This window comes from Catharus ustulatus, chromosome 2, assembly GCF_009819885.2.
Source record: "Catharus ustulatus isolate bCatUst1 chromosome 2, bCatUst1.pri.v2, whole genome shotgun sequence".
Lineage (NCBI taxonomy): Eukaryota > Metazoa > Chordata > Aves > Passeriformes > Turdidae > Catharus > Catharus ustulatus.
Window position 1 is genome coordinate 7573515 of NC_046222.1, and position 16551 is coordinate 7590065.

Here is a 16551-nt window from a genome sequence, read left to right on the forward strand (position 1 = left end):
TATATTACTTACAGTCTTGAAAGGGATACCATGTTTTTTTGAGACTGGCATATGTTCTTGTCTCTAGAAGGTGAGTAAAAGTGGAGATAGAGAGCAATGCATACAACCGAGCTGGGCAGCCTGCTGCTTCAGGGAGTACCTGTCTCTGTCCAAAAAAATTCCTTCCCACCTATAGCCACTGACTGAGATTCAGCTTGGGATGGGACTGTACTGGTGATAGCATGCTAAAATTTAGGGAATATTTGTAAGGACACACTCAGCTGTGTATAAATGTTTTCTGTAGGGGTTATTTAAATGCCAGAATGACTTTGGAACTGATGTTATGGAAAGAAATTTTGTTGATTTTTAAGTTGATATTTAAGAAATTATTGATGAAAGCGTAAAGAACATTTTTTTAAAAATAGTTCTACTGTTCCCATTATAATGGCAATGGATGGACAGGGAGCAGCTTTTGGCTCTGTTCTGGCTGATGTAGTCACAGGACAAGTCAGAAGAACTGAAATAGGGTATCATGTCAAAAGTGTCTTTATGGATAAGGAAGATACTGTATTGATAATCATTAATTTATTAATATTCATTACATTTTTATAAATTATTAATAGTTTTACCCTGGGAACAAAGCAAATTGTGCTATGCCTGGTTAGGAAAAAGAGTGGTTTGTGGGTTTTTTTTGTTTTTTGGAAGCATGCTATATTTCCTTGGCTATTTTCCCCATGGATTTGCTATAGGCAGTTTCTCATAAAGAAAGGTAACTTTATAGAATTCTTTCTATTTTGCCATGAGAACTGCAATCAAACATCTCTTTGTCCTTTTTCATCCCTCTCTCTCCTCTTTCATAAACTCTTTACCCAATATTTGTATGAATCTGTATTACAATTCCTTGCCAGCTCTTGAAAATTACTATAAAGTTATTTGGAAAAAAAAAAGAAATTAATTGCCCTAGTTATTAATTAATGGTTTAGATGGTTGACATAAGTTTTTCTAAGTTATTCTACTACAATTAATGAGTTTATTTCTGGCAGAGGAAAGCAAGTGTACAAGTAATACTTTGTAGGCCTTACCCCTTGATTTATTGCACAATAATTAAGTCCTGTCAAGTGTAGTTTTAAGGATAGATACATGTGAACAAATAAACAAGAATGAAAAAGCACATCCATAGTCACTACCATGTGCTCTGGTAATTTTTTCTGTAGGAGACGACTTAATTTGTTCAAACAAAGAACTGAGTATGAAGTTCTCTGAAGAATTGTTAAGTAAAAGTATGGATTTTTTGGTATCTATAATATATTTAGTCACAGCACAAAGAGTGTTTAACAGAGTATATTCATCAAAAGGTTTCGCAATGAAGAGAAGAATACTCTTTGCAGTCTTAATTTTTATTCTTTATTCCTTTAAGATATGTGTAGAAAGTAAAGTAATGACTGTTGTCACTTTCCTGATTAAATAAACACATAAGATTGCCTCTTCTTGGCTGCAGGGATTTATGTAAACACCATAGAATTTGTCATTTCATGATGGGGAGCGAAGCCATTTTCCTTTCTCCCTGTCAAAAAGAAAAGAGTTAGAGACTCTACAGCCTGTGCTTTTAACCCACAAAGCTTCAACGAAACCAGTGCTGTTCTTTAATTTTTTTCTTCATTGATCAACTTTTTTCCCTCTTGCTGTTTTTATTTAGTAACATTTTGATTGCAGTGTAGCACACCTTTGATTAGGGCATGATATTTCAGAACACATTTCAACTCAGGCTTATTATTAGCAGTCTAAATTTTCTAATACAATTCTCCAGTAAAGTAATAGAGAAATTGGTGTCTTTTGAGAAAGAATCCATTTGTTATTAAACCACAATGGGAAGTGAAATCATCCCTGTGAGTACTATGAGTACAGTGTTATGCTTTCATACTCTGACCTTTTGCAAGCAGGTGGAGGCAGTATGAATTCCCCCTTGTCTTCCCTCCCTTCCCTTCTCTCCAAAAGGAAAAAAAACCCAAAAAACAAAGAACAAAAAAAAAGTGGAAAAAACCATTTGAGTTATTGTTGCACTTATTATGACACCAAGTTAAGCTGGCAAATAATTAATAATAATTAATATAATTTTTCACACAATGAAATACATATATACTTCACTGGCTTCAAGTGTCAGATTTCTCTGAATGACATTTTATGACTGTAAATATAGCCACAGCTATGAGTCAAAAACATTTCTTATTCTAAATTATCTCATTTAAATATAACAGATTTATTTTGATTTATTTACAGTAAATTCACGAATACAAGCCGCACTGAATATAAGCCGCATCACAGGGTGTTGGCAAACATTTTGGTTTTTGTCCATAGATAAGCCGCACCCGAATATAAGCCGCTTTGTCGTTCGCAGCGAGGACCCGCGTGCAATTAGTAACAGAACCGCGGGAGGGCGGGGTTTACTGGCTGAGCTAAGGCTGTGCAGGCTCGGCCCGCTAGGGGCCGCTGACGGGGCCAGGTGGCCCAGCACGGTGCTGCAGCTCGGGGCCGGCCGCCGCTGCCACTGGGCTCGGTCACCCCGGGTCGGCGCTGCCCCGCGGTGGCAGGCAGGGACGGAGCTTCCCCTGCTCCTACGGCAGCGGCGGCGGGCGGGGACGGAGCTTTCCCGCGCCCGTGGCGCCGGTGGCGGGCAGGGACGGAGTTTCCCCGCTCCTGCCGCGGCGGCGGCGGGCGGGGACAAAGCACCCCGTCGGCTCCCCGGGCCGCAGCAATGGCGGCGCGCGCTTCCCCCCCCTCCTCGAGCCGCAGCAATGGCGGCGCACGCTTCCCCCCCCCTCCCTGGGCCGCAGCAATGGCGGCGCGCGCTTCCCCCCCACTCCCCGGGCCGCAGCAATGGCGGCGCCGGGCCCCCCCCGTCTCTCCCCTGGGCTGTGGCAGAGGAGGAAAGAGAGCTCTCCCGCCTCTCTCCCCGCCCCCCGTGCTGCCTACAGGGAGCCAGGCTCCACCCGCGGTGCAACAGAGTAGCGATTTGTAACAATCGCAAAATGCCGACTTTGCAGCTGCTCGGCTCAGCACTCTGGCAGGCACTTCTGAGGTTGTATTAGCCGCTCCTGATTATTAGCCGCATTTCCGGTTTAGGAGCAAAATCTTAGTCAAATTGGTGCGGCTTGTATTCGTGAAATTACTGTAGTTTTAAATGGACTAAGCTTGGACATTCATAAACAAGTTCCAAAAATTGGTGTTTAAGGAACCAAGTAACATAAACTTTCAAAATGCTCTATATACAGTTGGTTTTAGGGATAATGACTTGGTGAAATTCGCTTTTTCTTGTTGAAATTTAACTCTTGCCTTTAAGATTTCAGATATTTTCTACGTTCAAAGAATCAGTAAATTGGAGTAATTAGTCAGCCAAACACTAAAAAAGCATATCCAAAAATATTTCCACTGTAATTTCTCCCCTTTTTCTGATTTGAGTGTTAATTGTTTATTACCTTGGATTTTTACATTATTCACTACCCTGAAATCTAAAATTCTGTATTTTTCTTCCTACAAATTAGTTAGAGGCTTATAACCATTCTAGGGTGGATGCTTAAGCCCCATAGGTGATTCACAAAGAGAACCTTTTTGGAGAGGAAAAAAGTCAACTACAAAACACTAAAATTTACATTATCAATGTTTTCAGTCTTCCTTTGCCACCACCTTCTTGAATAAGGGCATTGGAAAAGATGAAAATCTAATTATTTTGTCATTGGTTAATTGGGGAGGAAACTGAAAGTCTGTCAGGAAATGGGAAGCAATGGAAGTTCTTTCTAATCCTGATCCAGCTAACAAATTGGCTAAAAAAAAAAAAAGCAGTGACTTACAGAAAGTAGTGCAAAATAGCATTCTTATAAACTCATTAATTGTCTACTGGAAAGAGGAAATGTTTTCTAGGTTTCATCAACACTTACTCTTATCATAGAACCATCCTCACCCAAACTTGGAAAACCAGAAACATTTAATTAGAGTCTGAGGCTTGAGCAACTAATTTGCCAATAATGCTAGACTGTCAATATATGCAAGGGCAAACTTGTTTTAAACTATTTCAGAGAATATTAGCTTTAGTTTTCTTTGTATTCTGTCCTGGTCTAGAGAATGAAACTTGTTTCCTATAATATTATGAAGTTTCCACTTCAGATGTGTCTTAATTAAAAGTTGGTATAATTCTGCTACCACATAAGCCAGGATCAGTAATAGTTGCACTGAAACATGATCTGAAATAGAAGATATCTGTGGTAGGAATCATTGATTTCATTGCAGTTAAAAATCATGGCATTTCAGTAAAGACCTTACTGTCAAAAATAAACACATATTTCCAATGCATGAAATTAATATTTCCAATTAACAGTAACAAGTGGTGTCCCTAAGGAACTTATTGGAATTGAACTTTGTGGATGGCACCAAGCTGTGTGGTGCTGTTAATTGGCTTGAGGGGAGGGATGTGGGACAGGACACAGGTGCCAGGACATGGGGCAGTGGTTTTAAACTGGAAGGGTGGGTTTAGATCACAAGGAAGGAGATGTAAGAACAAAACTTTTCATAGTGAGACTGGTGACACCCCAAAGAAGTTGTCCAGAGAGGCTGTGCATACCCATCCCTAGCAATGTTTAAGTTCAGGTTGCACAGGACTCCAAGCTGAGGATGTCTCTGCCTGTGGCAGGGAGATTGTGGCTAGATAATCCCTAAGGTCCCTTCATTCTATATTCTGTGATTTTATACGAGTTCTTGTGCACTAACCAGTTACCTTAGAAGAAGAGAAGTTGGTCTAAAACTATCAAAGGTCTCTTTTGCCATGTAGTGTGAGTTACCATTCCATTGCTGTGATACCTTGAGTTTCAGCTTTCATATTTTCCAGATTCTGTACTGCATTAGTATATAAGTCTGAACTTCATATAAATTGTTAGCAACTTCTCTTCACAGTTTAGTTTGATAAAACAATCCTTTTCCAGCCTGAGAACCAAGGATTTTGTGGCATATTCAGGCCCAAAAAGTGCAAACAACAGTGAATTGAGGAGAGCAGTTTGGGAGGATGGGACTTCATAACCTGAGGCTGTAATTGGACAATCAACCACCACATGTAAATGGACCAAAACTTATAAAAGTGTGAAAACTCTTGACTTGGAGTCCATCTTGGGTGGAGCCACAGCCAGGCTCTTGAACTACCCAAGGTGTGTCCTTCAAAGGCCTTTTAATAAATACCTCCTTTATTCCTTTAACTCTGTCCAGCCTTTATTACAGGGAGCCTCTCCTAGGCATCAGTTGACTTAAAATGTAAATGAAGTACACAAAGCTTTTTCAAATGTGGAGGAATGTATTGTTTTTAAACCACTTTCTAAGTAAGCTGTAGGCAGTCAAATATGTTTTTTTTTTGTAATATCTATCTGAGGATGCTAATTATTATCAATATTTTCAAGATACTATCTGAGGTTTCCATTGTCACAATTTAATTGCAGTGGATTAGTGAGAATACAACTGAATGCATTTTGGCTCAGTGTCTTTCCCACCTGTCTTTTGTGGAAACCTGCAGATTTGGTGGTTACAAAAAGATAGTGGGTATGTTAAAACACATCCAGGTCACAAGAGGTTTTAAAATAAGTGCATAATGCTTGAAAAAAAGAATAATGGATAAAAAGTATAGCTGTGAATCAATACAAGAATTACATTGTAGGTATTTATTCCAGAGTCCATTCAAATTTTACTATGTATTTTACTAAGCAAAGCTACTGTAACAATCTAACATAAATGTGTTTATTGTTCTCATATTTATTTTCATGAAGTACAAATTATGTATCCAGAAAGAAATTGTGATTCAAAACTAGACGTCTTTGAATACAAACCTGCTTTTCGGGTCTCTTAGATGAAAAAATATGAAATATATAGAAAGTGTATTTGCAAGTTTGCAACTGTATTGGCACAATCCAATCCGAGCAAATCGCTTTCTGTAATTACATTCCTGAAGAATGTAACTTCAAAAAGTGCAAGAAAGAGAGTAATACCGTGCTGTGCTTAAGGATGGATTCCTATTTAATATGAATCCTGTACTTCAGATCTGCTGTGTTGGTTTGTGCAAATGCAACAGCTTTATATTCTGTGCTTACTCAAAGAGAATGGGGACTGCTGCATGCCTGGGTCAGCTTTGCTAGGTGGCTGCTTCCCCTTGCAGATTCCTTGAATCTTGTGCTGGGCATGATCTAAAACAGTCTTCAGGCTCTTTGAGCTTTCCACTGAAAATATATTTTCTGTGAAGATAATAATTCATTGTACAAACTTTTCTGCCCTCCTTGACAAAGTCTGTCATGTAACTGAGCAGTCTCATCCTACAATGCTGAAAGGAACATTTTGGACTGTATCCAGAACAATTGCTGATGCGAGGATAAAATCTGGAAGCATGAGAGGAAGTAATCTAAGCCTTGTATTAGCTAATATTAGCATAAAGAGTGAACTTCCTTTAGCCCCTGCTTCCCCAGGGTTAGAAATCAGTAGATTACCATGCAGAACGTGGAGTCAGTGTCTCAGAACTTCCTGTGTTGTCTGTACTGGATGATGACTGATACTGAGCACTTTCACTCATCTTAAAATTTTCTTATCCTTCTGTAGATTTGGCATTGCTACCATCTGACTAGTTGGGATGAAGGGGAGGAAAGACTTTTGGTCAATAAAATAGAGACAGGCACTAAGTCTTCAGGGATTCAGTGTTCTGGTCTTTGAGGATCTGAAATAAAAGGATATTCAGATAATATCTTCTAAGGTGATGTCCTAGGTTGGTAAAGTGCAAAAGTTTGCCCCTTTTTCAGTCTTCTCTATGTTATAATAACTGTAACTTATGAGGTTGATTTTGCCATGTTAAAATAAAAAGCAGTTGATGTGCTTTGTTGCTTGAGGATTAAAGTTTTGATTTGGCAACTTCAAGGTAATTACAAAGAATAATTTGTAGTAGCATGTGGATACTGAATGGTAGATTGATAAGGTATTGTACATGGTATCATGGTATAAATGAACTTGAGCCTCACACCACTGTAGCAAGTATGATTTGCCATCATCTGTACACCCAAAAAACCATTTTTAATCATCAGTGCTCTCTAACTTTTAGAAAAAACAGGTATTTGATGGCTGTACTAATGCTTGAATTTTCTCAGTGGCAGAGGTCTTGTCTTGCTTCACTTCTCTAGTGCTTTTATTTGGGATTTTTCAAAATGTGAGAATTCTTTTGTAAAGAATTCTGCTTCTTGGCTGCTTAAATACCTGTTATTCATTAGCATTAGGGAAAAAAATGCACCTGACTTCAACTTGAACTAATTTGTATTTGCGTTTTGAATTTGGAGTCCAGGCATCGTATGAATGCTTTAAATGTTTTTGTGTGTGAACCAGACATTTTCTCAGCATCTCTTTAAGGTCTCTTGTGTGAGCATAACTTAGGGAACCAGTATTTTAAAATAAAGAAAAAAAAAAGAAATTAAGTTTATAGAAAGCACTATTTCAGGCTTTTAATAAGATGGTTTTGAGAAAGTAGAGCTTAAAAATGTTAACAATTGGCCAGGTAGTTAATATTTTTGTCACTGCTAATGGAATGAATTGATTTTGAGTATAATTTTGTTTTGTATAATTTTTTTTTATAATTTTGTAATAGTTTGTAGCTATTTGTGCACTACATTTAGACTTATTTTGAAAGCAAACTCAGTGTTGAACAGTAAACTACTGTTTAATTATGGAAATTGTGAATTGCATTAAATTGTATGCAAATTCTGACAGTACATCTTTAAAGCTGTGATTTAGTTGTATCTTGTGGAACAGCAAATTTTGTTTGTTAATTTGCAGAGTTGATTATATGACCAAACAAATTTAATATTGTCTAAGAAGTTTATTTTTGGGAAAACAGAATTTTAAATAATCTCAAAGATTTTTTATTTTATTTTATTAGTGCGTAATTTACTTGGGTAGAATATAAATGAGACAAATGCTAATTTATCCAAATCAGAGCTGAAATCCATGTAGGCTTTATCAGCACTTAAAAGAGTTTTGTAATATTATTTTTGATACTTTCTCGATTTTCAAATGTGTATGCCCTGCAGGCTCTGTTAAAACTGCAGGTAATTGTCTGCAGTACTTACTTTTTTCTTTCTTTTTCTTTTTTTTTCTGGTTTTTTTTTTTTTTTTTTTTTTTTCTATTTACCTCAGGAAGCCCACTGAGAAAAAGCATCAAGAATATGAAATTTCATTACAATGAGTACCTACCTGCTTTGCCTCCAAGGCTGTTCTTATATTCATATTTTTTCAGGACATAACCTTTTCTGAGTAGTATTTGAATTGTTTCCATTTTATAGGACAAATAACTGAATGCTTTATTTGATATTAGTTTACTCTTCCCAAATGTGGGTAGGACCAACCAGAAAAATGTAAGCCTAAGACACTGTTGCTTACTTGCAGGTTGTTTTAAACCCTTATATAGTCCATAGTTCATTTGAGGAGAAAATTTCTTTTTGTGCAAATGGCATTTCAGGAAAATTGTGTGAATATATTCATAAACATCTTTAATTCATTGGCAAAATATGAGAGAGAGCTGGTGCAGAATTAACCAGCACAATTAAAATGAATGAGGTGTCTTTTCAAACCATTGGTCAAATGTCTAAGTAATCGAAAATTGGGAAATTCTTGTTTCCCCTTGCTGTATGGCACTGCTTTGTACCAACAGAGGAAGCAGAATTTTGAGGGGGGAAAAGTTAAAATACTTTCAAGAACATTTCAGAACTACTGATTCTATGTGAATAAACAATGTGCCTATTTCTAAGAAATCATTTTCCCAAAGTAATTACTGAGCATGAGTCTATAAGTCAAATAAATGCATTGTGCTATTACATTGTTTACAGCATGGGATCAGGATTAATGGTTCCAGAAGGGCTGTTGTCTGGTGTGGCACTCTAGAATTACAATTTTAGCTAAAATGGAAAACCCTCTGCATCTTCAAAGCTGCTGTTCTTGTTTGCTCTCAAAGCAGACCAAACCAAAAAAACTACATAATAACTAGTGTTCCACTTACTAGAAATTTTAAATAGAAAGTGTAAATATATAAAACATAATGTGGATCATCTATCATATATATTAGTATTGTTATTTTTATATGTATGTATATCTACACACACACATAAAGTCAAACTGCTTCTCCTGTGAGAAATAGCTGAAGGAACTCAGACTATTTAGTTTGGAGAAAAGAAGGTTCAGGGGAGACCTTATTGGTCTCTACAACTTTCTGCCAGGAGGGTGTAGGGTGGGTCTCTTCTCCCAGGTAGCAAGTGGCAGGACAAGAGGACATAGCCTCAGGTTACACCAGGGGAGGTATAGGTTATTTTTCAGGAAAAATGTCTTCATTGGAATGGTGAGCATGTGTGGCCGCTTTAAAAACGTGTGGGTGTGGCACACACAGGGACATGGTTTAGTAGTGAACACCGTGCTGTTAATAGTTGTGCTCAATGACCTCAGGAGGTCTTGTTCAACCTAAACCATTCTATGATCTATACATATCATACATACAGGATGTATATTTGTCTGTGGTTTATAGACAATTGGAGTTTTTCTCACAAAAAGACACAGATGTAGTTGTGCAACCCTGCATCCAATTAATTTATTACTATTAACTTTTGCCTAAATGAAACCATTATGATTTAGTTTGTGAAAGAACTCCAGATCTTTACTGAGCAAATGCTTCAAAATTTGAAAATAGTCCTTTCACTTTGATTTCTCATGACATTTTCATAGTACTACTTAAATAATTAAGGACTTTTTTTTCTGTAGACTGGCCTTGAAATTCTTAAATACTTTTGAACTTTTTCATTTTAATGCAAGAAATGGAATGGTAAGGCTTATGCAAAGATGTCTTCTGCCATAATTATTGATAAAAGTATCCATTATTTTTAACTGTTAGAGAATTTTTAAATCTTTCAGTAACTTATTTGATATAGTCTGTAATTATATAATATTATTGGCTTTGTAATTATGCTGACATCAATAAATCCTCAATTTCTGTGGCTAAGAATAAAACCGTCTTCCTGGATTTAGAAGTTAATTCACTGATTCTGTCTCTGATAAGGACTGATGTAGGGGAAATGGCATGACCCCTTCTGCTCCCAGGTTATCACATGCCCCAAGAGGATATCTCTTTGTTGTCTGCACAGTCCATTTTGGAGACATAGTGCAGTTTGGATTGCCAAACAAAAGTTCTCTGGGTCTGTTGAAGACTTTATCATGTGGAATGCTGTCCAGAGCAATTGGAATGCTGTGAGTCAGGATTGACCCTTGATTTAAACAGGCACTGCCACACTGCTTTGGCTTCTCAACCCCTTATGGCTAAAGGGGACTTGGGGTCCTGGCAACGATTTTATGCAGATGACAGAGGGGAATTAGTTGTGATAAATTAGGGATGTTGAAATACAGAGGGGTTTATTGTTGCTGTATTGTTGCTGTTGTTGTATTACCCCTTTGTATAACTTTAATCAAACAAAGTACATCTAAGTAACAGGGAAACTTCTCTATGCTCATAAGCAATGGTGAAAAAAACAAATATCTCTGTATTAGATCTAGATGTTTATGCCATAAAATGACTTGTACTGGATTCACTGAAAGTTGGCATTACAGTTAGCAATGTATTCATCATTAGATTGAATGCCAATTTCTTTGTTTAGCAATCTTTTGATTGAATTTAAGCCAGTCAGCTGTTGGAATGTTTGGGGTTAGTTTGAGAAATAATAATTTAGCAATTCAGTGCTGCTATGACTTAAGTTAATTAAGCACTAAGAACTGAAACAGGTATATCATCACAAAAGTCTAGATTCTAATAAGGTCAGCAGTTCTCCAAAACATAGTAATAAATGCAATTCCTGAAGGTCAACATTAATATGACTCAAGAATTACATCTTCAAACTGTATTAGACACAACCAATACTATTTTTTCTACATAGTGACAAAATTAACTGGTTTAAATGCATTGCTTTCATCTAAATATTTTATGTTCATAATGGACTGGAATTTAAAATGCTTATGGTGTGAATCATTATTTTGCTTTTTTTATTAGTATAGAGGAAAAAAGCAAATAACAAGTGTGTCTTGTAAGCAATTTCACAGGTTTTCTGCTGAGCTAGTATAGGAAAATTGTTAAATTTCTCATCACCTCATGAAACCAGGTCATATAGGTAGATGTGCTCACTTTACTTTTTTAAACAAGAATTCTGTTTTTAATATATGAGCTATGGGCTCCAAGGGTGAGGGGAAAAAAATCCAGCAATACTTCTCTGCAAAGATCTTCTTTGTTTTGCATGACCGAGTGAATTCTGAATTACGTAGATTTCTTACACTGTAAATCATTCTGTTCCTTAATGATGAACCAGCATAACATTCCTGTCTTTAATGATGCATGCAATGGAAGAACTTTTGCAATTGTGTAATATGCAAAAATGTGGGATTTTTAGGATATAACTTAAGATATGGCTTTTTTCCAGAAGAAATTAGATTCCTAATAAATGCTATCCTGTTTCTATATCTGTCTGTAAAATATAAGAATGTAGTGTTTTAGAAATGCTCCTGAATTATTGCTTCTTTGCTGGATGTATCTCAGTTATGCCTCTTCAATTTTAGCCTCTGCTGGCTTTCTGCAAAGTTATTTGTTCTGTCAACTTCTATGTCTAATATTACTGCTCCCATGAACAAATTGACTTGGATGAAAAAATTAATCTCTGTATGGTTTGAGTGATTTACATGTCTCAAAAAACCTGTTATTTCGGCTCATGTTTTGGAGCTGTGTGGTTATCTCTCTAAAAGTCAATATGGTTGCTAGTATACTTGATATACTTCTTTAAAAATATCCTAAAGCTGATTTTTTCCAAGTTAAGACTAAAATCAGAGATAATATTATTTATTTATTTATTTATGATCTTCTCTCCCATGTGCAATCAGATGCTTGGAAAACATCTGCTACACCTACTCAGGTTTTTGATCTCATCAATTTTCTACCTAATACTTTGGTGCAACAAATCCATCTTGTTGTTCTTATTGTTTTTGCTTTTTCATCTAAAAGTCATTACAATTTATGTTTATACTGGTTCTCCATCTTTTCCCAAAGATCAATCTTCAGTGCCAACAATGGTGGAAAAAATTACATTTGTTATCCATTTTGAGACTTCTGTGTGTGTTTTACAAATGTGCAAGTCCTCTTCACCATCTTAAGGATTTTAAGGTTATAAAGTCAAGCAGTTTGTAATGAGAAGAAATAACTTTTAAGTCTGGATGGTGCTTGTAGTAATTAATGTCCTTTTTGTGCATGCATTATCTTAATTCTGTGTGAGATACTATTTTTATTTGCTAAAATACTGTGCTCTTTTCTCACAGTATTTCGTTTGCAGGAAATAGCTTTCTGTGAATTTCCTGCTGAGTCAGAAAAAGATCCAGCAGATGTTTGGACAAAATTGCTTTTTTGTGACCAGTTTACCAGTTTATTGGACTTTTGTTGCTTTTCTATCTCTTTCAATATCAGAGCAGTCTCAATCTTGTTCATTCACTGCAAACCATCTTACCTGAGAAATAATAAATATATGAAAGGTTCTTCAGACAAACCCCTGAGATCTTCCTAGTGTCATGTTAACTTGTGATTTGAAGCAGAGGAGTGTAGCAATGGAACAAAAAAAAAAAAAAAAAAAAAGAAAATCTTGTGATGCAATGCATGCCTAGGAAAGGTGTTGGACTGAGGGAATTCAGTGAGCTGGTTCACATTTCCTAAATTTGGAGGTTTTGATTTGGTAATGTTTCTGTCTTTATATGCACAAGTGTGTATCTCTGTGCACTGCATACAAAAAGGAGAAATATTACAATTCTATGGATGTTAATAAGAATTGGCTGTTTAATGAGATCAGGATTTGACTTCATAGTGTGTCCATAGCCTCCCATATTTTTTTGTAATACCACTTACTCCAGACTTAAAGCATCCTTGATATGAAGAAGATTTTGGAGGAAGGAAAGTGGTGGTGACATTTGTTTTGTCAAAATGGAGTTTATTCCTTGTGTCATAATTTCTTCCTGAATTTACTGTTTCTGATGTCTGGTAAATGAAATGTAGGAAGGGTCCCATTCACTCCCCTATGCCTATCATGTGCATAGGTAAATTGTGGTGTGGTTTGTGTGATGTTATTCCTTCTGTCTCACCCAGCAGAGGGTGGCAGGAGAGACCCTACCTGCTCCTGGGCTCTTCTCTGAACAGAAACTTGATAGGAAGAGGGGCTGTAGCTATGTTGTCTTGGGAAATTGGTTAGAGAGAAATTGTAACATTGGCAAGTGTTGAAGATGTGGGCAAAAGCAGTTCCACTGTATCATGTGTTGGCTGATTGAGATGGGTGAGCTCTTTAGGGCTGTGGCTTGCAGGAGATGCAGGTGAGGCTGTCAGAGAGGGCTGTGCCATGGGGGTGAACAGTAGAAACAAGATGTGGATGTCTTTTGAAGCTACAGAAACCAATGCCAGGGAGAGGAGGTGATGAATAGTAGGAAAACTGTTCCTGAAACTATTTTATTCCTTGCTATCATATTCTATTCATGAATGTTTCCACATGCTTGTTCATTTTGGAACCTCTTTTATATTTTAATTTCATCTTCATGCTTTGTGTATGTGTGTGTTATACCCCATTACTGTTGTTCTGAATTTCAAAATATACCCCCTCAACTTCCCCGTGGTTTACTATTCAAATGTGTAAAATTGCAACATAGTAGGTGATTTGGTATTCTACTGGTGACATGTGATTTGTCATTAATTGGGAAAGGCAGCTTTTCAACAGCAATTATGCCTAAAATTTGCTATAAACCCATAAAATCCTGGGGAGAAGATCTTGCCTATTAAAATTTTATTTCCTTTTCTATAACATCTTTTCCCACAGAGTGTAACCATCTTTAGAGAGGGAAAGGAGAATTACACCAGCAAGTATGGGTAGTAAAATATAGTATATGTGTTCGGACACTACCCTGTTAGATGTCTATGCAGATAGGTGACAGTTTTTACTAACCTCCTATCTGCAGTCTTAAGATTTTGTGCAGTAAAAAGGTAAAAACTTAAAGACAATTTTTTTAGGGAAAGGTTAATGAAAAGCAGGGAAGAAGTTATTAAAATAGTAAAATGTACAGTACAAGTACCACATATGCAAGAACACGGTATAAGGAACTCTAGTTGGTTTTTAAAGGTTAATAAACTATGCTCATGCTATTTCAGCTGGGAAGTCCTGAGATTCCTTCTGTCTAATTTGAGGATGTGGATTGAAGACTATCGCTTTGACGGATTCCGGTTCGACGGCGTTACGTCCATGTTGTACCACCACCACGGCATTGGTGAGAGATTTGTCAGCTCTGATCTCAGCACTCCTGGTGCAGCTCTGCTGCTGTGGAAATAGGGCTGTAAAGTTAAATTTCTCAGGGGGAAAGGGGTTTAGCACAGGAGCTAGAGGGGCTTATTGGTAGAGCTTGAAACCAAATGGGAAGGGGAAAGGGACACAACCAGGCTTGCTAGTGATGAGCAATGGGGTGGCACATCCAAAACCTGAGGACAGAAGCATTGGGAAGATCCCTTAATCTACTCCACAAGGTGTGAGCTACAGCAAACCAGCTGGAAGTGTTTCTGTACCAACACAACAGGAGCAAACGAGGAGCTTGAAGCTTTAGCCCAGTCCCAGGGATTTGACACTATTGGTAAGCAAAAGTGGTGGGATGAGTCCTGTGCTTGGAATGCAGGTTCAGAATATTCCTAAAACACCTGGATGATACAGGGTGTGATTCTGGGGGATGGTCCTGTACAAGGCCAGGAGTTGGACTCAGTGATCCTGATGAGTCTCTTTCAACTCAGGATATTCTGTGAATGATTAAAAAATTGTAGGTTTGCTAATTTTCTTGCTTTGTTGCTATGAGGATAGATGGAAAATCATTAATAGGTTTTGTGCTTATAAAAGGAAATATTGTATTAAATACCTGTGTTTTCTAAATAAAACTTGACTGTGGCTTTTAAAACTTCTTGTCTTATTAGGCACAGGGTTCAGTGGAGATTACAATGAGTATTTTGGCCTACATGTGGATGAAGATGCTTTGTGTTACCTGATGCTGGCCAATCACATGATTAACACCTTGCACCCAGAATGCATAACCATAGCAGAGGTAAGATCATTTTGCCATCCTCAGTGAAATTAATATTGATTAGTTTGCTCTAGGATGTGAATTTCCTGTTAATTATCAAGTCACACTTTGGGTACTCAAGCAGTGACATGAGCTGAAAAATATTAATTAGTGGACAGCCTTTGCCTGGTGGGGAAAAACAACCTGAATATGCACTCTGGGAATTTTCTCTGCATTAATAGATTATTAATTAATGTGGCAATTTCTTTTTTTTTTTCCCTTCATCACCTTGAACTTTTAATGAGAATTGTTTTTATTAGTTTATTGCTTGTGCATGATAGCCATTTGTCAGTAGTGCTCTGTGGTACTAAAGATTAACAACCCTAATGATGTTTTGCATATTTTGAATTATATTGGTATATCTGACAATTACCCTTCAAATTAAATGCAATAAACGTATAAATGTTGACTATATAGGCTAATTAGATTTATTATTAAGTTTCTCCAGGTTTCTAAAGGAGTAAATAGACTATATTGCTTGAGTTCATTGAGATCAAATTTTTTCACTGAAAAATACTTCTGGCACAGGGAGCTTCTAAGAGTATGAAACAGGAGAGCATTCAAAATTCTGTAAATACTTTCACTAATATTTTGTCTTTATCCAGACAAAAAATAATTTAAGCATTGAGGAGTTTTGGGGGTTTTGTTATTATTATTTTTAAATAATTCACTTTGCTTAAAAGAAAAAGGGGGATCTGATACCATTAGGGACTATATGGATTTCTAATAAAAGGTGTTGTGATGCTTAAGAGTTCTCTATTTACCGTTGGGTTGCAAAATACTGCTTAACTTCATTTCTTACTTAGGGTAAAATTTTCTATCATGGACAACCACTGCTAAAAGCTAAATGGCAAGCTACCAAAACAGCATCTGGGGAAGCAATCAGTAGCAATCTTGAGGTGGTTTTATTGAGCTGTAGACTTATTTGAAGTTAAATCAGTTAATTTTCTAGGTAGTCTTAGATTATAACCATTCCTACCAAAGAAAATCAGAGTTCAGTTGTCTTGTATTACCTGGCTTAAGGGTTTGGGGTTTTGTTAATAAGATGTATCTTTGGTTTCTTGTGCTTAAGTTGAGAGCTGCTTCTTTTTCAATACATAATTTTCTGCCTCGGGAAGTTGCTACATGAATCATAGAATTGATCAATGGGCTTCATGGTTAAAGGAGAATTTCAGAAGGAGAAACTATTGACATAATTGAAAATTACAAAAGGCAATGAAGAATGTCTGCTTGGCTATAGAATCAGTGCCATGTGTGAAAAATGTTTTCCTCTGACCATAACTAATTATAATATATTCCCTAATTAATGTAATTAATTGATGATTTTACAGCTTTTTAATATTCTGTGTATTCACTGTCTTTGTAATT

The 16551-nt window shown here is 36.7% G+C and overlaps 1 protein-coding gene across 3 annotated transcripts in view; it reads left to right on the forward strand.

Moving 5' to 3' along the window:
* The window catches only part of GBE1 (1,4-alpha-glucan branching enzyme 1), a 137192-nt gene that overhangs the window by 71188 nt on the left and 49453 nt on the right, over positions 1-16551 (forward strand). For all 3 annotated transcript variants that reach the window (XR_004417028.1, XM_033051807.1, XM_033051809.2), the window contains exons 8-9: positions 14234-14349; positions 15038-15165. Coding sequence is in view for 2 of the 3 variants with exons in the window: in XM_033051807.1 (XP_032907698.1) it covers positions 14234-14349; positions 15038-15165 (244 nt within the window). In the remaining variant the exon portion in view is untranslated. The remainder of the gene's footprint in view (positions 1-14233; positions 14350-15037; positions 15166-16551) is intronic.